The 25,656-nt window shown below is 40.1% G+C and overlaps 1 protein-coding gene across 12 annotated transcripts in view; it reads left to right on the plus strand.

The window, feature by feature from the left end:
• znf423 (zinc finger protein 423) overlaps positions 1 to 25,656 on the plus strand; it is a 403,631-nt gene that overhangs the window by 333,108 nt on the left and 44,867 nt on the right. For 11 of the 12 annotated variants that reach the window (XM_069901631.1, XM_069901632.1, XM_069901628.1 and 8 more), the window contains one exon: positions 20,630 to 20,761. The exons of the other annotated variant lie outside the window; for it this stretch is intronic. In XM_069901631.1, the coding sequence (XP_069757732.1) occupies positions 20,630 to 20,761 (132 nt within the window). The remainder of the gene's footprint in view (positions 1 to 20,629; positions 20,762 to 25,656) is intronic. 12 annotated transcript variants of the gene reach the window in all.

A 25,656-nucleotide genomic window follows, 5' to 3' on the forward strand; every position in this document is an offset into this window, starting at 1 on the left:
CTGGGTTGGTGCTGGATCCAGCCACACTCGGTGATTGCCCTCACCCCTCTCCAGAGAGTAGGCAATGAGTCGCCAGGAGAGAGCAGGACAGTGGTTAAAAAGATTTTTCCTGTTCTCCTACTTGCATGTTTTGTCCAAATTGAAAATGCTTACCTGTAAATACACTAAAAAAAATCACGGTGTACACACGCACATCCTTGCCTGAATTGGTCCCGGAATGCCAGAAGAACTTTTTACACAGCGAATGTTTCAGGACTTACTAGATCTGCTGCCAGAAAAAAAAAACTGGGACTGGAATGGCCCCCACCCCCATTCAGTCTCTGTGCTTTTTAGACAGCATGCTTTCCATTAAAAAGGAGCAAATATCCCAGAACAAAAGAGCTGTGTAAAAAGCATAATTGTTTCAGCTTTCTGCAGTTGAAAATAGTGATGTCAAAATTCTTTTTCTATAATTATTAAACTCAACATTGTATACGTGCAAATGAGTGCATTGAAACTTTATGTTTGTCACTTGGTAACAAACTGATCTTTCCTACCACTTTTTATTTACCCTGTTACTGCCACCGCCTGCCAGCTTGGCATTCAGATATGTCATTTTTGATGTGTGAAAGGAGGTATGCATTTAAAGGAAAATAAACTAGTCTTTTTTTGTGTTAGGAGAGATTGTTTCACTAGAACCATGCTTTACCAAGATGTTCACGCTGCTGCCAATATTTTGTGTGAGATTTGCCAGTGTTAACCCTAAACTACCAGTGAATCACTCACATTGGCTCCAAGGTTGTCTCTTGGGACCAACTCTCTTCTCTCCCATTTTCTTCCACTCTTTCTAATTATTCTGCTGCTTCTAGTCCCATTCTTTACTCCACTCTGTCAAGCCATGAGTCAGTGCTAAAAGCTCATTTGTTTTTGTTATAACTAAGGTAGAGGCCATCTTCAACCAATCTTTCCTCTCCAAAGTTTATGGAAGTGTTTTTACCTTCCAAATTTCTGCAGCTGTGGAGTTTAATGTTTACCCCCAGCTCAGAACTGAAATGTTCTAAATTAAATTCTGATGCTACATAACTGTGACCACAGTGAACAATTTTGTTTCATCCTCCTTAGATGTACGTAACATCCTGCATCATTGCTTCTCCCAACCATGAGATACTGCACTCCCCTGCTTCTATTCTCACCTCTGTTTTTGACACAAGATTTTTAAAGTGACAGATTCTGTTAAATTTAATTTCACCAAGTTTCTGTGCAAGGATTCATTGTCTCCAGAATATAATCCTAGCTCTGGACACTTGTCCAGGGCTCATATAACCTTGACTTTGAGACATGGAATGATAACAGTCAGTGAAAGCCCCAGATAAGGGCCAGAGAGGGTTGGGCAATAAATAATGTGGCAATCCTGAAAAATCAGTGGGAAGTGCCTTAAACTCACTGATATCAGCCTGATGGCAGGGCTTGATTATGAAGAGAGACAGGATAGACTCAGGTGATACTCATTGGAATTTCAAAGAATGGGCAGGGATCTCATAGGATTCATATAAAATTCTGACAGGACAAGACAGATTAGATGTAGGAAGAATGTTCTAGGTGTTGGGGAAGTCAAGAATAAGGGGTCGTTTTGTAAGGAGAAGGGATAGTAGAAACTTCTTCGCTTAGAGTTCTGAACTTGTGGAACTTCCTACCACATAAAGTTGTTGAGGCCAGATTGTTAGATATAATGAAACTGAAGTTGGATGTGCTCCTCTTGGCTAGAAGGATTGAGAAGTATGGAGACAAAACTAGAATTGTGTACTGAGGCCATATGGTCAACCACAATTGTATTAAATGGTAGAATAGTTTCAAAGGCCTGGATGGCTTTTGCTGTAGTTCTAAGATTCAGTCAGCTGCATTGACTCCTCCTCCTACTAAAGAGTCCCGTTTGCTTATTATTTGAGTCTTTCTGTTTCTTTTCTACTGCTACCTCATGGTGACATCAGATTCCACAGGCCCACTGATTGTATAACCTAAGGTCAAGTAGTTCTGACTTGTTGCAATCAGGATGCAGATCAAAAGAATTTAACTGGTTAACTTAGATTGGATTGGGCAAGGCAAAGGGTGTTTAAAAATAGAAATCAAAGCCCAGCACTATGTGACATGACAGGCCTGACTGCTCAAATATGGCTTCGAGAGCACATCCATATTTCAAAGCATGTCTTCACTTTGGACCCTGGCTATCCCGTCTGAGCCTAATGGAACCTGCCTGTGTCTTATGGTTGTGTTGAGTCCTTGGGCTAGGTTTCATATGGCTGGGGTTGGGAAAAGCACACCTCTCATTTACATTGATGAAATCCCACTCTACACAAGGAGTCATTGTAGGGAATTCTCCAGCTGAGGCTGGACAGGTCAATATAGAACTGAGGGAGAGGGGTAACTCACATCACTCTGAAGCAGTATCTTATGATGGTGCAGAGATAGAAGGAAAGGAATATTTTTATCAAGACTGAAGTCATACAGCATATAATTCTGGTCAGACTCTACGAACTGAAGTGGGGTGAAAGTTTAAGTACGTAACTGTTGAAAAAGGAAGCAGTGGTATATGTACCCCTATAAGCATTAAAACTTGTCACAAATTCTGAGTTGTTGCACTATTTTTCCAACATCCAGCTGTGGATTAGCAGACTAAGAGGGACATTAGGGGGCACCTACTTCACAGAGGGTGGTGGGTATGTGAAGTGAGCTGCCAGAGGAAATGTGGAGGGGAAGATCATTAATGTTTAATGTAAGACACCTTGACAGGAAAGGTTTGGAGCGATATGGGCCATTTGGAGGCAAATGGGCCACTTTGGTCGTCATGGACAAGTTGGGCTGATTAAAGCTATTCTCTTCACCACTGATTTACAAATGCTGTTCCCAAGCGACTAACTGTGCCTCTCCTTAACCACCCTCTGCATCTGAACCAAGCTGTTCACAGCTTGATGTTGTATTTAGTTCTGTGGCGAATATCTGACCACCTATCTGCTCCATCATCTGAACCATCTACACAGGGTGGCACAGTTGGTGTAGCAGGTAGCACAATGGCCTTACAGTGCCAGCGACCGCGACCAGGGTTTGAATCTCTGCACTGTCTCTAAGGAGTTTATACGGTCTCCCCGTGTCTGCGTGGGTTTTCCCCAGGGCCTCTGGTTTCCTCCCATCGTTTAGTATGTACTAGGGATTGGGTATAAATTGGGCAGCATGAAGGCGTGGGCCAAAATGGCCTGTTACCGTGCTGCATGTCTAAATTTTTTTTTAAATTGAAGCTAACCCATCTCCCAGAAATGTCTTTGTTACCTCCAAACCATTCTAGTCCCCCACTTTCACTCTGCATCAGAGTTTATTTTGATTGATTATACTGAATTCTTGCAAACCTTTACAACCATTTATCCTAACTCAGATCATCTATTTCCCCTCTGCTCACTTTACTGTATTGGTTTCCAATGCACCCATACTTTAATTTTAAGACATTAATTGCTGTGCTGCATTTTCTGATGTGTCAGAGGTTTGAGCAGAATTAGGCTATTCGGCCCATTGACTCTGCTCTACCATTCAAATCATTGCTAATGGAATTTTCCTTTTAACTCCATTCTCCTCCCTGTAACCTTTGACACCATACTAACCAAGAACCAAATCAACCTCCACTTTAAATATATCCAATGACTTAACCTGCACCACTGAGCCATCAAATTCCACAGATTTCCCACCCTCTTGCTGAAGAAATTTCTCCTCATCTCTGCCCTAAAAGGATGCCCTTTCATTCTGATGATGTGCTCTCTGGTCCATGACTCTCCCGCTTCTGAAAGCATCTTCTTCATTTCCACTCTATCTAGCCCTTTCAATATTCAGAATGTTCAATGTCATTCCCCCCTACAGGCCCAGAGTCATCAAATGCTCATCATATGTTAACCCTCTCATCCCTGGGATCATTCTCATAAGCCTCCTCTGGACTCTCTCCAACACCAGTGCGACTGCCTTGAGATTTGGAGCTCAAAATTGCTCATAATGCTCCAAAATGTGATCTGACCAATGCTTTTGAAAAACTCAGCATTACAACTTTGCTTTTATATTCTAGTCTTCTGAAAATGAATCCTAACATTTCACTTGCCTTCTTTACTACTGACTCAACCTTCAAGTTAACCATAATGGAATCCTGCATTAGGACTCCTTAAGTCCCTTTGGAACTCCACTTTCTAAATTCTCTCCCCACTTAGAAAATTGTCTTCTTCTTTATTCTTTCTACAAAAGTGCAGGACCATACATATCCCAGGTCTGTATTCTATCTGCCCCTTCTTTGCCAATTTTCCAGAACTATCCAAGTCCTCTGTAGACTCCCTACTTCCTCAACACTACCCACCCCTCCACCTCCATCTGCAAACCTGGCCAAAAAACTATCAATTCGTCATCTAAATAATTTACATGCAGCATGAAAAATGACAACCCAACTCTGACTCCTGTGGAGCACCATTCGGCAGCCAACCAGAAAAAGTCCCCTTTATTCCCACTCTTTACCTTCTGCCAGTCAGCCAATTTTCTATCCATCCTAGTATCTTTCCAGTAATTCATGAGCTCTTATCTTGTTTTGCAGCCTCATGTGTGACAACTTGTCAAAGGCCTTCTGAAAAATCCAAGCTAATCGTCCACTGACTCTCCTTTATCTATTCTGCACATTATTTTCTCAAAGAATTCCAACAGATTTGTCAGTCAGATTTCTCCCCTTAAGGTAACCATGCTGACTTTGGCCTATTCTATCTCGTGCTTTCAAGAACCCTAAAACCTCATCTTCAATATGGACATTGGAATCTTGCCAACCAGCCTACAGCTTTCTGTCGTATTCCTCTCTCCCTTCTTAAAGATTGGAGTAACATGTACAATTTTCCAGACCTCTGAACCATTCCTGATTCCAATAATTCTTTAAAAAAAATCTTTACTTATTTTTTTCACAATCTCTTCGGCTCCCTCCATCCCCTTCAGCTTCCCAAACACCTCCAAAGTAATTGTGACTCCACTCAATTCTGCCCCCTATCTCTCACTTTTCTATTTGTCACTGGTGGCTTCCACAGTGAAGACTGATGCAAATACCTGTTCAGTTTATCCGCCATTTCTTTATCCCCCATTACTACTTTAGTATCACTTTGCAGCTGTCCAATGTCCATTAGGTGGTATTAATCTTTGTTCTTCTGATTCTGGTGGATAGAAAAGACCTTTCAATATTACTTCCAGAATCCTAGGAAGTTCTCAGCCATGGGTGAAATGTGCCCAAAATCTCTTCACCATAATGAAATCAAGTGGATTTTGATGTGGAGAAAAAAATATGATGAACAAACATTTTGTCAAGGAACTGAATTTGAAAAAAAAAGAGGAATGTTGTCAAACAAAATCTTAGACCAGAGTTACACTGGACAGAAACAGGCCATTTGGCCCAACTTGTTCATGCCAACCAGGCATCTGCATCTGCCATTCCTCAACTTTCCCCATTTGCTTGTAGTTGGTCAATATCCCTTTGAACCTTTCCATTCAATATTCCTGGCCCAACATCTTTTAAATATTGTAATTGTACCTGCCCCCACCACTTCTTCTGACAACTCATTTCATGTATTCATCACTTTCTGTTAAAAAAAATCTTAGTTTCCCTTTAAATTTTTCTCCTCTTGTACATTCTAGTTTTAGATTCCCTTATCAGTTCCAACATCTATTGTCATGAAACTCAGGGTTTGCAACAGCATCATAATGAAAATATATATATTTTAACCATCTTACAATATTTCTTTAAAAATAATAGTTCATTGATTTTTCAGGAATCTGATGGCAGTGGGAAAGAGCTGACATTGAGTGTTCACCTTTAGTCTCCTGTACCTTTTCCCCATGGTAGCAAAGTGAAGAGGGCATGCCCTTGGTGGTGAGGGTCTGAGGATAGAGGCTGTTTTTTTAAGACCCTGACTCGTAGATGACCTCAGTGGTGCCCGTGATGTAGCAGGATGTGTTAACTACCCTGTTAAATTCTTAGATTCCCTTATCAGTACCAACATCTATGGTCATGAACAAGTCATGACTCGGGGAAAAGTTTATTCTTTTCCTGAAAGTTGGCACCTCCATACCAGGAAGTGATGCAACCAGCCAGAATGCTCTCCACGGTACACCTGTAGAAGTTTCTGAGAGTCTTCGGTGACATACTAAATCTCCTCAGACACCTCACAAAGTATAACTGCTGGTGAGCCTTCTTTGTGATTGCATCAACATGGAGGCTCCAAGACAGATCCTCAGAGATGTTTGAATTTGAAGTTCTTGACCCTCTCCACTACTGAGCCCTCGATGAGGACTGGGTCGTGTTCCCTTGACTTCCTCCCAAAGTCCACAATCATCTCCTTGGTTTTGCTGATGTTGAGTGAAAAGTTGTTGTCATTTCACCATTCAATGAGCTGATCTATCTGCCTCCTGTACGCTTCTTCATTTCCATTTGTGATTCTGCTGACAACTGTGGGGTCATTGGGAAACTAGTAGACAGCATTGGAATTGTGTCTATAATTAATAGATTAGTGGGCTAAGCATGCATCGTTGGGGTGCGCCTGTGTTGATATTCCGTACTGACTGTTATCTTCTGATAAGAAAGTCATGGATCCATTTGCAGAGGAAGTTATAGAGGCCTAATGTTTGTAGCTTCTTGACTAGTACTGAGGGAGTAATGGTATTGAAGGCCAAGCTGTAGTTGATGAAGAGCAGCCATATGTATGAATTGCTGTTTTCGAGGTGATCCAGAGCTGAGTGGAGAGCCAGCGATATTGCATCTGCTATGGAGCGATTGTGAAGATAGGCGAATTGCAGTGGGTCCAGATCTTTGCTCAGATACATGTTAATTCTGGCCATGATCAGCCTCTCAAAGCATTTAATCATAGTAGAAGTTAGTGCTACCGGGCAGTAGTTGTTGAGGCAGTTCGCACTATTCTTCTTGGGTATTGGGATGCTTGATGCCCTTTTGAAGCAGGCAGAAACCTCTGACTGCAGTAATGAGAGGTTGAAAATGTCCATGAACAGTCTAGCTAGTTGGTTGGCTCAGATTTTCAGTATCCTGCCAGATATATCGTTAGGGTCTGATGTCTTGTGAGGATGCACCCTCTTGAATGATGTTCTGATGTCGCCCTCAGAGACAGATAGCACATGGTCCTCATCCTTTTCAGGAATTCTAGTGGGCACTGCTTGGTTCTTCTTCTCAAAGCAGGCATAGAAAGTGTTCAGCTCACCAAATAATGAAGCATCACAGGCATCTATAGTTTTTGCCCTCACTTTGTAGGCTGTAATGTCATTGCTCTGCCATAGCTGGCATGTATTTTTCTCTGAGGGCAACATTAGAACATCATTCAAGTCATAAGGCACTGAATGCTTACCTGGTACGACCCTGAAAATCTGCGCCAACCAACTAGCCGGAGGGTTCACAGACTTTTTCAACCTCTCACTGCTGCAATTAGAGGTTCCCACCTGCTTCAAAAGGCATCAATCACGCCGGTGCCCAAGAAGAGGAGCGTGAGCTGCCTCAACAACTACCACCAGTAGCACTAACTTCTACTGTGGTGAAATGCTTTGAGAGACTGATCATGGTCAGAATTAACATGTACCTAAGCAAAGATCTGGACCCACTGCAACTCGCCTATCGTCACAATCGCTCCACAATCTCTCCACTCAGCTCTGGGTCACCTCGAAAACAGCAATTCATACATTCGGCTGCTCTTCATCAACTATAGCTCGGCCTTCAATATCATTATTCCCTCAGTTGTAGTCAAGAAGCTACAAACACTAGGCCTCTATAACTCTCTCTGCAACTGGATCCTTGACTTTCTCACTGGAAGTCCACAGTCAGTTAAGATTGTAAACAATGTCTCCTCCTCACTGATTATCAACACAAGTGTACCCCAAGGATGCATGCTTAGCTCACTGCTCTACTCATTATACACCCATGACTGTGTGGCCAGGCACAATTCCAATGCTATATCTACACGTTTGTCAACGACACCACAGTTGCCGGCAGAATCACAAACATCAGTGAGGAAGTGTACAGGAAGGAGAGAGATCAGCTCGTTGAATGGTGTAACAACAAGAACCTTGTCCTCAATGTCAGCAAAACAAAGGAGATGATTGTGGACTTCAGGAGAAAGTCAGGGGAGCATGCCCTAGTTCCCATTGAGGGTTCAGTGGTGAGGAGGGTCAAGAACTTCAAATTCCTGGGTGTCTGAGGAGATATGGTATGTCACCGAAGACTCTCGTAAACATCTATAGGTGACGGTGAAGAGCATTCTCGTTGGTTGCATCACTGCCTAGTATAAAGGCACCAACCTTCAGGACAAGAATAAATGCCAGAGGGTTGTTAACTCAGCCTGTGACATCACAGGCACCAGACTTCACTCCATCGAGGACATCGTCATGAGGAGGTGTCTTAAAAAAGCAGCCTCTATCGTTAAAGACCCACCTCCACCCAGGCCACACCCTCTTCATTATCCTACCATTGGGGAAAAAAGTACTGGAGCCTTAAGATGAGTGGCACAAGAGCAGCTTCTTCCCGCTGCCATCAGATTCCTGAATAATCAATGAACCAAAGACACTGCTTTACTTTTTGTGCACCATTATTTTTTATTTTTATAAAAATATTTGAAGATGGTTTTAATATGAATGTTTGCATCAAGATCGAATTTCATATCTTGTTCATCACAATAAATTCTGATTCTAATCTCTCGATACTTCTGATTTTAATCCAGAATTGTGTATAATGTTGAAGAATACTTTCTGTGTTAAAGTCCCTCAAAGAATCAATTTATCGAATGATGGGGTTGAGGGTAACCTGTTAACCAGATGCTGCAAATACTGTTATTTCTGTAGCTGAGAAGCAAATGCCATTGAGTCACATTATTAGTGCCCATTTCAAGTGTTCCTTTTCTGTGTTTCTTACCTCTCTGCCATAATATAGCCCAGTTCAGGAGTTCCCACATGGGGTTTTTGAACCACATACCCAAGCCCTAACACTCCATGGCACAGAGTGTTAATGCATTAACCTGCTGTGCCACAGGGCCAGTGTGATTTGTCATTTTTTATTTCACTGTAGTGAATTACCACATCATTGGGCAGTGAAATTATCTTTCTTCCTCCATGGGGAAGGAAAATTGGGTTAAATGATTTATTTTCAGTTCCTTTCCCATAAATAGGTGTGCATGTAGCTATGATATTCTGCTCCTCAAAAATTTTTAACATGGTTTTTTTGTCAATAAGCATTCAATACTTTAAGGATTTATTTCCAGTTTCAAATAAAGATAATTTTTATAACAAGGCATATTAAAAATGTAAAACTGGGTTTTATCCTGCTTTGCAAAAAAGACCATTTAATTTAAAACAAAATGTGTGCACTTTGTCTCAAAAATGTTGCATGAAGTATTGAAGGGTTTGAAAATTGGTTTGTCATTTTTCTCTTTGTCATGTATCATTCAATCTCGACAGAGTAAATTGGATGAGTGAGATGTGTTTTTCTTAATGTAGCATGTCAGTTTTTCTTTCCATTAATTCCATTGTGTTTACTTCAAAATCAAACAATGCATCTGATCATTGACTCGCTCCATGAACAGTATTGTCAAATTTGTCCATGTTTAATCTGCCCAGACTTATCATTCATTTCATGATTTTTAGGCAATAGGTCAATTCTAATCCAAAGAGCATTCTTTCACTGTAATTTTAAAATGTCCTCTTGAAATGGTGAGTGTGCATGTTGGTGAATTGTAATGGAAATTTATATCAGTAATTGTTTTTAAATAGTGGTTTTTCTTAATGTTTCTATGCAAGGCATTTCTTGTAACTATTAACCATATTAAACTGGTGAAGGCAACCCTGAGTAATTATACCATGTGAAACTGAATCATATTGAAGGAAAATCCAACTAGCCATCAGGCAGTAACATGAGGGATTTCAGTGAAAGAGTATGGACAGTGATTTTCATGAAGCCATTGTTCTTTTGCACACAGTTAGCACGCTGCAATACAACTGAGGGATCTTAGTAGACATGAAAGCAGACAAGCTCTACTTTTATAAGGTCCCTAGCTAAATTGGGCAAAACCTCAGGGCTCCATGGTGGTACCAGAGCAGCATTCGGATTTCTCATCACCTCCGTACATGTAATAGCAGGAAAGCTGCACTATCGTAAGGGTGACAGTAAGCCTTTTGATTTCACAAGGAAGCATGCGTCTAGCTGAGAAAGGGAAGCGACTGTAGCCCGGACTGGACTCTAGATCATGGTGAGTCTGAATTCCCAACTCAGTCATAGTGATTGCCGTGGATGTGAATCATGTGTAAAGACTAAGCTCCAGGCATTTTAGATTCAGCATATTTGACAGCTTTGTAAACTTTACCTGAAAGTATATTTGGCAATGCCAGGTGTATATTGCGCTTAATGGAATATTTACTTGTTATTCGTTTTTTTGTGCTTGCTAATGCGTATGACCAGAAAACCAGCAGTATATTCAAGCCGTCTGGTCCTGCAGTTTTCAAGTACTAGGGGCTCATTTGTATGCAGAGGGGATTAGCTAGAATTTACTGTATATTCACCCTGGGGAGCTGTGAACTCCCCGGGAATATGCGCTGCCGAAACATTGCAGTTGGAAAGATTAGAACAGACCCTTATGCTACAGACAGAGTCATGGTCACTCAGTAGGCCTCAGACATTCAGATCATTTTCATTTACAGCCTTTTTGATCATCCAACCTCAAAGAAAACCTCTGGTTTTATGACTGCTCATGCCAGAATTACCCAATTACTGTTTGCAAGGGGGAAATCTGAAAGCACTTAGAACTAGAAAGCAGGGCACATGATCTGTGTGTATAGATTTTTTTCTGCCCACCCCAACCAATATTTTTACAGCTGTTGACATATATTGAGTTACATGTGGCTGATCCACATCCCCCTGGTATACTCTCAAAGATCTGTTCACCATTAAATGTGCTAGTTTGAAGTAAATTACTCCAACTTAAATAAAGGACGTTACCGTAGTATAGATGTTGCCATAAATACAAAATTTTGAGTTTTTGAAAATTGGCTGTGATTATACATGGTGAAAACATTCACCACTTGCAACAAAATCCATTTAAGTACAAGCTGCTGCTTTCTCTTGTGGGTTTGTTTGCAATGACATGAGGCTAATACTCGATATGTCCTTGCCTGCAGTCATTAGACTATCATTTTGGGGACTATCAGTGGTTCAATAAGTCTAGTGTTTATAGAGCTAAGGTTGTCGAATGTTCCCTCTTCAACTATACTCAAGGGATTAGGCTTGAAATTTTCATAAATTTACAGCAAAAGAACACAGCTGTTTAAAAAGCAACATTAATAAGACAAGTGTTATGGCAGATACAGTTCACTAGTCAACACTGGGTGCCTTAAGAGAAAAGAGATCCAATAAAGATTGTTGCATATTTCAAACCGTTAGGTATTCTTTTTAAATATTTCATGCACATTATCACTTTCTTTCTGAGTTGGAAGGTAGCTTGGCAGATTGGTGTTGATACACTACTCACTGGAGCAATGCAAATTTCCGTTGTTTATTTCCCTCTTTGCAAATTCCTCATTGTAGAATTAAATAAATCATAGAATTTGCAAAATGTTATATGAAGCCACTCTACCTTGCCTCCTAAACTGACTATTTTATGGAGATAAAATTTAGATCTTTTTTGATTGTAAGAACACAAATGTAAGTAAGAAACATGGAATAGAAAATTGTCGTTTGACCGAACAAATCTTTGAATTGGCTGCACCACAGAAACAGTTACTTCAGCTGGGCCTCCATTGGAAAGGTTCTAAAGCGATTCCGTGCAACTTTTGCCTTTGTGCAATCGGACTATTTGCTCAAAATCCATCTTCGGATGAGACCCAGCTTACTCCATAGATTTCTGGAGTTCAACAACACAGAAAAAGGCATTTTGACCCAACTTGTCCATGCTGACCAATTCGTCCCATTTTCCTGTTATTGGCCCATGTCCTTCTTAACCTTTCCTATCTGTGTACCTGTCCAATTTTTGTTTAAAGTTGTAATTGTAGGAGCATTGAAAATATTACCACTTCTTTTGGCAGCCCATTTACATGTATCCTCCGCCCTCCATGTGAAGAAGGTGCCCCTTAAGGGCCTTTAACATAAAACTAGAGGCCATATGCAAGTGCTCTGTCCCGAAACTCAAGACAGATCTCCAACCATTATAGAGGAGGTCAGTTTTTATGAAGCTATTTTAATTAAGATTAATGTTTTATTTAATTCACATTGGTTAATTCTGATTTTGTGAATACTTTTAATGCAAACTTATAACGGTTTTAGTTATAATATTCAACTTTTCTGCTCTTTCTAAATTTATTGGATCATAGACATATATAAACAGCAGAGGCTTGCTGACAGCTCAAGATATCAGGAGGTTATGAAAGCAATCCACAGGTAAAACCTTAGTTTGAGTTGCGTGGGTCTTAATCGCCTCTTATGCCTGCTTCAATTTGCAGAATGGTCACAAAGACCAGGCCATTTGGAGTCACACTGACCATTTGGAGCTGCAAATGGCTACTGTGGCCTGAGTGAGCATGGAGGGGGGTGTGGCACCTTGCAAGTTGCCTCGTGATCTGGCTTGGTCAGTGTCTTTGAGCATTTTTGTTTATTGTTGGCAATTATTCATTTCCTCATGTGATCTCAACCCAATATGTAGCTCACAATTTTAAATTCAAAAAGGGATATGGTTATTTGAGACTGTAGGTATGGAAATAATGGATATACTATTGGTGTTAAGGAAAACATGAAATGTGTTACATTTCCCCTTACAATTTAGATATACAACATGAAACATCCCCTTCCAGCCCATGACCCCATGGACATTTTTTAAAGGATGGGAGGAAATTGGAGCACTTCAAGGAAACCCAAGCAGACACGGGGAGAATGTACAAACTCCTGACAGGTAGTGCCAGATTCAAACCCAGGTCGCTGGCGCTGTAACAGCATTGCACTAACAGCAATGCTAACTGGATGCAAGTTTGCCTCCAACCTCTAAGTTCCTCATTGAAAGACCATTGCAAGAAATTCACATCTAGTCATTTGTGCTAATCACACCACAAAGCATTGCAAGTGGCTTGTGCTCTGCCACTAGGGAGAGTACAAAATCCAGACCAAATACTTGGAGTTACCAGCTGTGGCTTATTTCTGGGCAAATGTGGACCACAGTGCTTTTGGAGGTCATTTAAATGTGTGTGCACACAGCCAATGAAAAGGTACTTCAAATACTCTGTCTTCATGGCTGGTACATTTACCAGTAATTCAACATTCTGACACAGAGGCATGTTTGGTACCATTGAGCTATGGATGAGATCTAATGGCTTAAACTTGTCATGAACAGCTGTGAGCAGGTGTTGTGTAAGTAGTAGTATATACTCATGTTCAGGGAGGGAGTGTTGCTGAAGAAGCCAAGAATTGTGTATTGCAATATAATGCATAACTTGTTCAGTGTATTTATCACAAGTTTTCTGTTATTGGCTGAGGATTGTTTTTGTTAGTATGCAATGAAATCTACCATGCATGTTAAGAAAATCATATTAACTCAATAACATTCATAGAGATGGCTCAGTCTACTTGAGAATGCACATCATTCAATTTGCCCAAAGATCACTGTAAAATGTTTTCATTTCATTTGAAATAATGTACGGTATATGCATGTAATGTATTAAACAGTAATCTCTCAAATCTTGGTTGGAGAATTTATTAGCTGTTCTTAGACTTCTAAAGTATGCTCAGATTTGAAAATGGTTGAACAGCTACTCTTAGTATTCGTATCAGTAATTTATAAAAGGACAGTAGTTGACCACTCTGAAGGTTAGGATTTTCACAGGAAATTTGAGAGGTTAAATTTTTGAAATTAAGATTTTCAGGTAAAGCGTTAAATATCTGTCACAAGCTGCCAGAGATGGTGATCGAGATAGATACAATAACAATGTTTGAAAGAAATCTAGATTGGTACTTGGATAGAAAAGGTGTGGAAAAAAAACATTAAGATCTAATGCAGGTAAATTATGGGATTAGTTTAGGTCTGTATCACAAGGCACTTTCAAGCAGGGAAAACACCAGTCTGAAAGGGCGGAGCACCCTTACGGCTAAAGACCTACCTCTCTGAATGTGCCATGGCGGGCTCTAAGGCGCCGGTTCCAATCCGTCTTGGGGAAGGATAATCGGCGGAGCATTGTGCTTTGCCGCCTGACCTGAATGTACAGCCACTGCAAGAGGCTGGTTGGGGCAGGCTGATGATGTCATAAGCCTGCGACCCATCTCCCCACTCACCCCTCTCCCTCCAAGGCAGGGGCGTCGAGCAGGACCTGTTGGGGCAACAGGAGCCAGTGGGGCAGCGGGAGCTGTCGGTGGGGGCTGGTGAGACAGCGGGGGCTGGCGGAGCAGCAGGAGCCAGCAGGGGCAGCCGGTGTGGAGTGAGACAGCCACACTGGGCAGATTCAGCCTCCGGGACTGCGTTCTGCGGCTCAAAACGCGGCAGAGCAATGGCCGTCTTCCCTACCCATAATTCCCCCATGCGGCTGGAACTGTTCAGGGAACCACAGAGCGGTTCCAGCTGCGTGGGGGATTATGGGTAGAGAAGATGGCCTTTGCTTTGCTGGGTTTTTATGATGGGTGGCGCTATGGCACCAGTCGTCTCACCTCCATCAGCTCCGGAGGGCGCTACAAGGCCCCTCTGGATATGAATGGGATGCTGGAGCAGCCTTTTAGGGCTGCTGTCTGAAAGTTACCACTCTTGTACCTGGCCTCCAGGTGGAAGCCTGACATGAAATGGCCTACAGTTAGTCTGGACAAGGTGGCGCAAAGGGAGCCATTTTTGTGCTATACTTTGATTCTATTCAGATGGTTTCCTCTTTTCACTCGTTGTTGGGTTTTTACACAAATCAATTACTGAAAAAATGGATCAAAGTTTAATTGATTTAATATTAAAATTGTTGAACAGGATTGCTGAAAGTTAAAAGATGGTCTAATCACCAGTACCTTTAAAAAGTGGCATTATTGTTTAATTCTCTGTTTCAGCAATTATAATATTTTAATAGTTTTTCATTGAGGTATATTAAGTTGTGTTTTATTTGAGTAGTTATTACCAAGTATACTTGCCATTGAAAGTTAAACATTAATAAGATCAATGTAAATATGTTTTCATCAGTGTGATCATTATAATTTACAGCCAGTTGAACATTGCCACGGAATCTTTTATAAATGTAGTGTCTCAAATATTAAAGCTTCAATTATTGGATTTTTAAAAAACTCTCTTTATATCATATTTTCCTATCTCAGATGAATCCATTCCTTTTTATTTCCTCCTCCGTTAGATTTTGCATTGAGTTTTTCCAACTAATTTGCACTTTTTTTTCATCATTAACATTACACTTCCACAATATGATTAAGGAGATACACAGTTGCTTCTCCTATTCATTCAAGTTTGAGTTGGCCGATTTCCCTTCTTGCTAGAAAATCAGCTGGTACTTTCACCAAATCAACACACAATATTTTAAAGATTAAGTGTGCAATGGATGGCAAGTGCTGATGAATTCTTCACCAAATTATTGTGTTGAAACTTTGATAGCACAGATTCTATCACCAATGTGTATATGTATAGATGGTAGTGTAGGATGACTGTGATTGGCTGAGAGCTCCTAGCCAGACCAGATCATTCTGGACTGGTCGACCGACATGTGATACGCTCCAGTCTTCTAGTTAATAAAAGCCTTGGTTTGAATCAACAAGCCTTTGATTCTTTCGATGTCCTCTACAGAAACTATATTCTAACTTTTGGAATTTTTCATGCTGAACCACCCATGTCTGAGGATGTATGCAACCTTTCGTGTATTTCCCGAGCGACATTAAAACAGGTTGTTTTTGCTTAAATTAAATCAGAAATAATGTTACAAAGTATATATAAAGGGCCAACATTATCTTACAATTTCCCATGTCCATGCATCACAATACCCATACCCGTACAGTCATTCATAAATCACACTATGTAGTGACATCTTGGGGCACTTCAATATAAAAAAATCATTTTATTTGACCATTTCTTTTGCTATTTTCACCATCCTTCTGTTTCTCTCTTTTCCTTGTTTATGTTGTTATGTCATAGACCAGCAGCAATGGAAATTCACCAAAGCAGTGTTATATTTTCTTTTTCAAAACATTCTATTTATTAGTAACTACTAATAATATAACACATTAGTCAAATCAAAACCAACTATGTGCAAATGTGTGTGGTGGGTGGGTGGGTGGGTGGGTGTGTGTGTGTGTGTGTGTGTGTGTGTGTGTGTGTGTGTGTGTGTGTGTGTGTGTGTGTGTGTGTGTGTGATACCCAAACCATTACAACTTGCTCACAATTCTGGAAAGTCGTTCCAAAGTCCAGTCTTACAAATCTATTGTCGATGCACAGACTTTTAAACTGATGCACAAAAGGAATCACGAACCGGACTGCAGAAATCTCATGAATTCTTGTCAACTTTCTTCCAGAGAAATATCCTCTCGTATGAACAGTTGTCACAACTCCCTTTTCCTTGTGTAAGGGAAATGAGAAGCATAACTTCCACAAAGCTTCCAAACGCAGGTACAGGTCAATAAAACTGACCTTTTCTTTCGTCACAGTGGGGGTTCAATAATTTCCCCGACAGGGAGAATCAGCCGAATTGTGCATTATCGCAGAGTCTTTCCTGCTCAGTGTTCATTGGTATGGCCATTGGTCATACAGTGCTGTCCTTCAGTGTTCCACACACAGGGCTTCCTCACCACCTGTGTCCCTGGAAAAAGCACCTAGTGTCCTTTCTCCTCTCTAAAGTAGTGTATTTGGCTACAGCCTATACTCGCTGATGCCACCCAGTGTCTCCAAAACTGTGAATGGTTGCAGCCTGTACTAGCCCTTAAAGTGAAACTCACACTAAATGAAATGGGAGCTTGTAATAATACACATTTTATTCGTATTTGTTGTGCAGGACCTGTTGTGTTTCCTTTATTTATATGCCCACTTTGTTTATCTGAAGGAGGATCAAAATATTTTTTTAAAGAGAAGGAAATTGTTAAATTGGAGGCAAGGAAAGACTTCTGGAAAATATTACAAATAAAAATAAAATCAGTAAATATGGATCAACAAAGGTGGAATGCCTGTTGTAAGTCTTAAAAATGCAAGAATGTGATGTTGTCAAAGCAATCAATCTTTGGCTCAAATTCAAATGTTGTTCATTAAATGTTGACATAAAATTCACAATAACTACTCCTAGCTGAAATCAATGTGACTTGGATGGATCTGGTGGTGCAGTCGTGGTGTGTGAATGATCTGAATTCCACAGATAACAGATTTTTGCTTTTGCTTGATAGTTAAAATTTCAGCATGGCAAAATAGAGAAGTGCATAGGTGAAAGTGAGCTAGTGGATATATGCTGTTAATTATACTCATACAAAGGTACTGCAGCCAGTCTGTTTTTAATTTAAGTGGTTTAGAGGGACTTGAGAATCACCTTAGTGTATTTATTGCTTTGTGATTTGTGTGTTACAACAGATCAATAAATGGGGAATGAGAACATGAATATTAAAAAGAAACTTTCTCATTAAAACTACAAAAATCACAAAAGTATGGCTATTAGAAAGCTGTTAGCATACACTAACTATACCATTAGTTTCTTTGTTAACAGAGTATGTGTCTGCCTGGTCACAAGTAGCAAGGTCACCCCTGCTGCTCTGGGTGCATGCTCTGCCTGTGCTGGCGGCATTTCCTTCTCTTTCTCCCTGGCACTATCTTTCTTTTTCTTTCTCTCCTGAGGTGCAGATGGCCACATTTGCAGGTTAACTGGAACAGCTGGAGGCGCATTATTAGTTCCCTGCTGTGAACTCGTATTTGCTTAGATTTTTTTTAACTGCACAGTAATTTATGACTTTTAGCCAGGTATGCTTCTTGTGAACAGACTGATCATGTTTAAAACTCATTTGCATTTGTTAAAATGTTGAAAAGAAGGGCTCAATTGTCTTTTTAATCAATTAATCGATGATTATTGTTCATAGGGGCTATAGCAGCTTTGAAATGTAAACAACATGAACTGTAGCAGACATTGATCCCTTAGGGGATTCTAGACAATATTTATACTGGTGCATTCATCTGTGGTGACAGTTTCTAAGGAGTGCAGTAGTAGATCATAACTGCCTTGAGTGAGAAGTCAGCAGACTATTTATTCCACTCCATTTAATGTTTAGATGCACAATAAATAATATTATTTTATAATTTGTATTCTCAAAGAATTTGGGCTCCCAATTGCAACTTTATACACAAAACGTCTAATGCTATGCTTGGTTCCTCAGGGTGAGAAAAAATAAGCTTTTAAAGTTTTAATTCTGTGCTAACAACACTAACTCCCTTAAGTACACTTTGAATGTTCAATTAACAATGAAAAACACTAATATTTATTTTCTGCATTATTGCATTGCTCATGCAGAAATTCATTGAGCTAAAGAAATTGTGCTTCATGAATATACAAATAGTTTAGAGGGGTTGTGTGTGTAATTTTATATTAAGAAAAATATCATTTAAAAATGTAGTGCATTTAAGGACACACTTACATTTTAGCTAGTTATATTTGAATGTAGCAATCAGATTTTGTTCTGTGTATTGAGAGAATGCTAAATCTAACTTAATAATTTCAAGCTGTGGATGTCTTGAACTGATTGACATGGGCTTGAATTCCAGATGTTAGAATTGAAAAGACAGTGCTGGATTTGAACCTGGGTTTCAGATTTTAAAATCATCCCAATAAGTTCCTGAACTTGAAGCACAAATTGTGACATTAAATTGTTACATTTAAAAACCTTTGGCCTGGAAGGATTTACCACTGGTGTTGCATTGTGATGCATCTGGAAATGCAATTGCCCCCATTTCCACGTGGAATCATGATACCCCAGCAAAATGGAGTTGGACACTTCTGGTTGTAATCAACCCATGTGCCAATGACATGATTTCTGTGTCAGGTGTGCACAGGACAACATTATTAGCCAGAAGTTGGGCCACATCATTCTGAGGAGTGCTACTGTTGGCCAACCCATTGAACAATTTTTATAGGATCCCTCTGGCAAAAGGTTTACCCACTGCTGGGAATCCAGCCCAGAAATCCATTTAATGTTATTGCTTCTCTCCCCTCTGCTACCTCATCCACATTTTACATTGTGTGCTAAAAAGCTCAGTGTTGTACTTGCAAGGAGTTGCAACTGTCTTTGCTGAATGATGTTGATCCCATTCCAGAGCTAGCACACCTCAAACATAAGTGTTTCAGCACATCTTATCTCACCCCTTAGGTTACTTGTAGCAACCCAGACAGAGCTCCATGTATTCTCCACTTTCACCAAAACTTAATTAAAACTGCAATTAATCAGGTTGGAATCCTAATAAGTTAACATGTAGGTTCATAGCACACATGTAGACTAATAATCAAAACTTGGCCATCCTGCCCAACCTGACATGTGCCAAACACATGTGTCAAGATGAGGCTAGGACAGGGCAGATTCGGCTGCAATTTCCATTCTTCTCTTAGCCTAGTCTGGTGGGCCACGCAATTTAGGATGACCCATCCGCACATACTGCGCCAGACTAGTGGACTAGCTGCATTAGGTATGGGGGGAAAAAAAACCACAAAAACTGCGGCTGGGTTACATCCAGAATGACTGTCGTTAGGTCAGGCCAAACTAAGCCTCAAGTTCATGTTCAACCAGACCAATGGGTTGAACAATGTTAGAGAAGGAAGACAGAGAGAGAGAGAGAGAGAGAGAGAGAGAAAGAAAAAGGTAAAATATTTCCTTTAATTATAAATGTCCATTTGAATTGTTATTTCATGGCCATTGGAGTGTAGGTCTCAGAAAGAGCTTGATTGGATCAAAATTCCAACAGCCCAATTGAAATGTAATATGTTAATTTACTGACACCGTTATGATATGCCATAACAGTTAAAAAATAAAATTATCAATGTGTTGTAACATTGATACATTTAACCTTTATCTCACTGCTTCTAAAAGCACAGTAGGAAAGGGGTTAGTTTGTCCAATCAAAAGCACCTGCGGTCAGTGCAACTAATCCTGATTTGGTGACAGGCAGTTACCAAGAATCAGCTGGGTCTTAATCTTCTGTCATCAAATCTGATAGCATGTGATAAATCTGTCGGCTCCAAATGCTCATCTTCAACTGCCAAAAATATTCCAAACCTATGAATTCTGTAAAAGGCAGAATACATTTGTGGTTTTAAGCCCTGAAACATGATGATTTATATTTTCAGTGTGTTACTGCTTTTTAAACCTTCACATTGCTTGCAGGTGCATGATGCATTTTAACTGTGGGCTGACATAAATGCTGACTATTGAGAACATAACTAGTTCATGGGGAAAAAACACACATATTTAATAGGTCCAGGTTGTGGAACTAAACTGAAATACAATGAAAGATTTTTTAAATTGTCATTGACCAAACTTAGTTCAGATGTTGCCAGGATTGGGTTTTATTGTGGGCTGTCTACACATTGACAACTCCCCTCCTGCTTTATATTTCTTTTAACTAATAGTTATATTATTTGAACTTTACAGAGGAAGGAATCAATCATGAATGCAAACTGTGTAACCAGATGTTTGACTCGCCAGCAAAGCTGCTATGTCACCTGATTGAACACAGTTTTGAAGGAATGGGAGGTACTTTTAAATGCCCAGTTTGTTTTACAGGTAAGGTGCACATAACAGAATTTATTTTAACTTTTTTCACTTTTGCAAAGGAGATTTTTATTTTTAAATGTGGAGGTTCAAGAAGTTTAATTTGAATCTGAGAATACTTGGAGAACTGTCAGTAATAAATTTTCAGTAAATTCTTTTGCATTTTTTACTATTTGTTATATTCACTCCTGGCAGTGCTGTTGTAGGTTATTTTTTTTTTAACAAAGATCAATCACTAACTTTCAGTTTCATTGTTGTGACATTTTCTACAGAACTATCAAAAAATATGGAACCATAATTTTTATTTTTGTTATTTAAATGCACAAATGTTTTGAAGCTAATGCACAGATCCAAAAAGCAATCAAAAAGGCCAATGGAATGTTGGCCTTTTATCCTATGGGGACATAAGTAAAAAAGGGAAGAAGTTATACTTCATTTGCTCAGAGCTGTGGTGAGATCTCATTTGGTCTACTGCAGTGAGTTTTGGGAATTGATAACAAGTTTCTATTCTCTTGAGTATAGAAGATTGAGGGGTGACTATAGAAGATTGAGGATGACCTGATTAAGATGTTTTAAATTTTGTGGATTCACAAAGTAAGATTCAGAGAAACTACTTCCTCTGGCTTGTTCAAAAACAGTGTGCAATTTCAAAAATAAACCCATGCAGAAGGAAATCAGGAAGCACATGTTCACTGAATTTTTTTTTCCCCCAAGCAGTTGTGAATACTGAGATAATTGGTGGTTTCATGACTGAGTTGATGGGTTTTTTTTGCAAGGGGCAATTTTAAATTATGAAGTCAATGTAAGCAAATGAAATTCAGGTACAAATTAGTGGTGATATAATTGATTGACAGGGCAAGCTTGAGGTGCAAAAAGACTTTTTCCTATGGTTCTGAAGTGATCTATTTGTGGTTTTGCTTTAAGAAAGTTGGAGCTTCTTATCCTCCATTGAGATAGGTAATAATGCTGAGGAGTAGGATTTAAAATATTTGGTAGGGAAAGGTAAAGATCAGAGAATCAAAATCGCAGTTGAAACGGGGAGACAAACAGGACTTCAATAAGGAAATCCAAAAGGAGGGAGGGTAGATAAAAAGCAAAATACTGTGGAAGCTGAAAGTCTGAAATCAAACAGCAAATACTGAATGTATGCTGTGGGACAGGCAGTATCAGAGGAGAGAGAAACATTGATCTTTTATCGGCTTCAGCAAACTACAGATGCAGCAGGAATGAAAAAGTATAGAACTGAAGAGGAGGAGGTGTAGGGTGTGATAAGAAGTGTTGCAAGGGAGTTGAGAAGACAAAATGAAAAGGCAGGAAAAGACCTGAATGATTAAATGATTAGATTGGTTATGATGCAAGGTAAAAAAAAAACAAAAGACGTATAGAGTGCCTGTACTCTGGTACAATTTCCAGGGATTGCTCTCAATCTTTCCCTACCCTCCTTTTGCATGACAATAACTAAAGACCCTATTATGACTCAATTGTGCTAGTATCTTTCTCAATTTGCTCATAGATTTGTTCCAATATATTTTCAACTAATAGTTGTTTATCGTACACACCCACAGGCACCATTGCTTTTCTCAGAGTGACTGCCCTAGACATTGGGCTGAGTAAAATTATTGAGCAAAGAAAAAAAAATCATACCTTGGACAAAGTCAGGTGGTTGTGATTGTTGGGGGTTGGTCTTCCTACCTTCAGGACATCACTATAAGGGCTTCCTCAAGGCAGTATGATGGACCAAAATTACCTTCAGCTGCTTCATCTGTGATTTTCCTTCCATGGTAAGGTCAGAAAAGGAGATGTTTGCTGATAATTGCACAGAGGTTAATTCTATTTGCAACTCCTTAAAAATTAAGCAAGCCGGGCCTGAATGAAGAAGGATCGAAACAATATAGTCTGAAAAATGACAAGCTTCATTCATGGTAAATGTACCAAATAATGCCAGTCATACAAGACAGACTCTTAACAATTACACTTTACATTCCACATTGGGTTGCCAGGTGCTGAGGTCACCATTGATAAGAAACTAAATTGAACCAGCCACCTAAATATTATGGCTGCACGAGCAGATCAGAGACGATGCATCCTGTAGCAAGTTGTTGACTTGACAATCCAGACCACCATTTATATCAGGATTGTATGGGATACTTTCCATTTGCCTGGTTGAATGTAGCTCTGTCAACATGTAGAAACAGCCTAGAGCAAATCCCTTTGCTTGACCTGTACTTCTTCGAACTCCCTAAATGTTCATCTCTCCCACCCTCAGCAGTTACTCACCAATTGCACATCCGCACCACAAAATGAGTGACGACAACAGATCTCCCCACCAAGTTGCACACCATCCTTGTCATCATCGTTTCTCAGTGCTGGAACTTCCCACCCAATAGTGGAGTAAGAGTACTTTCATCAGAAATCCAACAGCAATTGATAGAGGTGGTCCACCTGAGCAGCAAATCCTTTAACCCAGAAGATGAACAAATTGAAGAAAAAGATTCCTTTCTAGCCTTCACACAATGTTTTGGATCAAAACACATCTCATCGCTTCATAGTCCTTTTGTTGCTCTTCCTTAGAACAGAAATGAAGAGAAATTTCTTCAGCCAGAGGGTGGTGAATGTGTAGAATTCATTGCCATAGATGGTTGTGGAGACCAAGTCATTGGGTATATTTAAACCAGAGGTTGATAGGTTCTTGATCAGTGAGGGTATCAAAAGTTACTGAGAGAAGGCAGGAGAATGGGGTCAAGAGGAAAAATACAAAAGCCGGTTGGCAAAATGGCTTGATTCTGTTCCTAAGTCTTATGGACTTGCATTTCTCAAATCAAATGAAGATGGGAATGTTTAGTTGGCATTCCTGCTATTTTTTGTGCCAGGTCTGTTTTGTTACCACATCATTTCAAGGGATATTTGATCTGCAGTTATTTCAATATTCTGCCAAAATTTGGTTTGTTTGCCATAAAGCAAGATTTATTGAAATTGTTCTGACAGATTAAATAAAGAAAAAATATATTTTCTTTGACAAGTGGCTCAGTGAGTTGCTGTGATCTGGAATGTAGTATAAGCAGGTAGCGGAAACCTTAATTATGAGATTCAAAAGGGAACTTGATATGGGACATATCTTTGGGACAAAAGAGAAACACAAAAGCTGCAGATGCTGGAATCATGAGTAAGGAATGAGAAGCTGGAAAGACTCAGTGGTCAGGCAGCATCCATGGGGAGGAATAGTAAATATATTGTGAGTTGGGACCCTTTATCGTCTAATGTTTCTGATGACAACTGTATGAGCAGGGAGGAATAATTGGGGAGGGGCTAAGAGATGAGAGATTTTTTAATTTTTAAAAATTTAAATTTAGACCGTAACAGACCATTTCGGCCCACAAGTCCGTGCCACCCAAAATCACCCATTTGAAGATACATTTTGAAGAGTGGGAGGAAACCCCTGGGGAAACCCCACACAGATATGGGCGAATGTACAAACTCCTTACAGGCAGCGCGGGATTTGAACCCCTGTCCTGATCACTGGCGCTATAACAGCATTGCGCTAACTGCTGCGCAAACCGTGGTGATGTTATTAGACAAAAGATGGGAGAGGTGGCAAGACATCGAGGGGAGAGATCATTGGGAGAGGCAGGAAGGATGAAAGAGAAAAGTAAAATCAGGAATAGGTCAAAAAGAGGTAGAAACAGTGGAACCAGGTATTGGTGGGGGTGCCATTGGGTTTAAGGCTGTCCAGGAGGAATATGATGTGTTGTTTGTCAAGTTCATGTTTAGCCTCACCCTGTCAGTGGATGAGGCTGTGCACAGACAGTCAGCTTGGGAACTGGGAGTTCTAGCTTGGATCCATAGACAGAGCAAAGGTGTTAAGCAACGTGGTCACTCAGTCTACATTTGCTCTCACACCAAGTACACCGAATGTAGTAGATTAGGTTGGATGACCTTCACCTAGAAAGTCTTTGTGGGATCTCTGCCCTCACCTCCATCTCGGGCCAAGGCAAAGAGTTCTGGCCTTTCATTGGCCAAGGCACTGAATACAATAGTGAGGGGGGTCATTCTAGAATTCTATAAAGCATTACTTCTGTCACTGCAAACCATCTGCAGATTTCTGGTATCTGTGCTGAATATTAGAGTGGGTGTGGAGGAAAATAATGAGCTGCTGAAGTAACTCAGCGGGTCACGCAGCATCCATGGGTCGAAATGGTCTGTCACCATTTCAAGTCAAGACCCTTCATTATTGAGTCTGGAAAGATTTTTTTTCCATCAGGCAGACACAGCATTGATTCAGGAAGGGAAGGTTACATTTGACAAAATTACTTGAGCTCTTTGAGGATATAACAATTACAGTGGATACAGGGAAACGAGTGGATGTTGTATAATTGAATATCAGAAGAAGTTCAATAAGAGGCAGCATATAAGATGTTCATAAGATAAGGTTGCATGGAGTTGGGGTTCAGATATTGTCATTGATCGAGGATTGGATAATGAATAGAAGGCAGGGAGTTGGAATAAATGGGTGTTTTTCTGATTGGCAATCAGTCATGGCAGAGTGCCTCAGGGGACTATGCTAGGCCCACAACTGTTTACAATGTACATTAACGATTTGGAAGAGGACCCATCTCAGCTTACCAATGACACTAAATTGAGTGGAAAAGCAAATTATGCAGGTGATGCAGAGGGTCTTCAGAGAGCTATAGATAGGTTAAATGAGAAGACAAGAGTCTGACAGGTGGAGTCCAATGTTGTTAGATGTGTAGTCATCCACTTTGGAAGGAAAAATAGAAGATCAGATTATTATTTAAAGAGTGGAAGATTGCAGCATGCTGATATATAGAAAGAATTTGGAGTGCTTGTGCATGAATCCCAAAAGATTGGTTTTCAGGTGTGACAGGTGATCAAGAAGGCCAATGTGATGT

Source organism: Narcine bancroftii, chromosome 10 (assembly GCF_036971445.1).
Source record: "Narcine bancroftii isolate sNarBan1 chromosome 10, sNarBan1.hap1, whole genome shotgun sequence".
NCBI lineage: Eukaryota > Metazoa > Chordata > Chondrichthyes > Torpediniformes > Narcinidae > Narcine > Narcine bancroftii.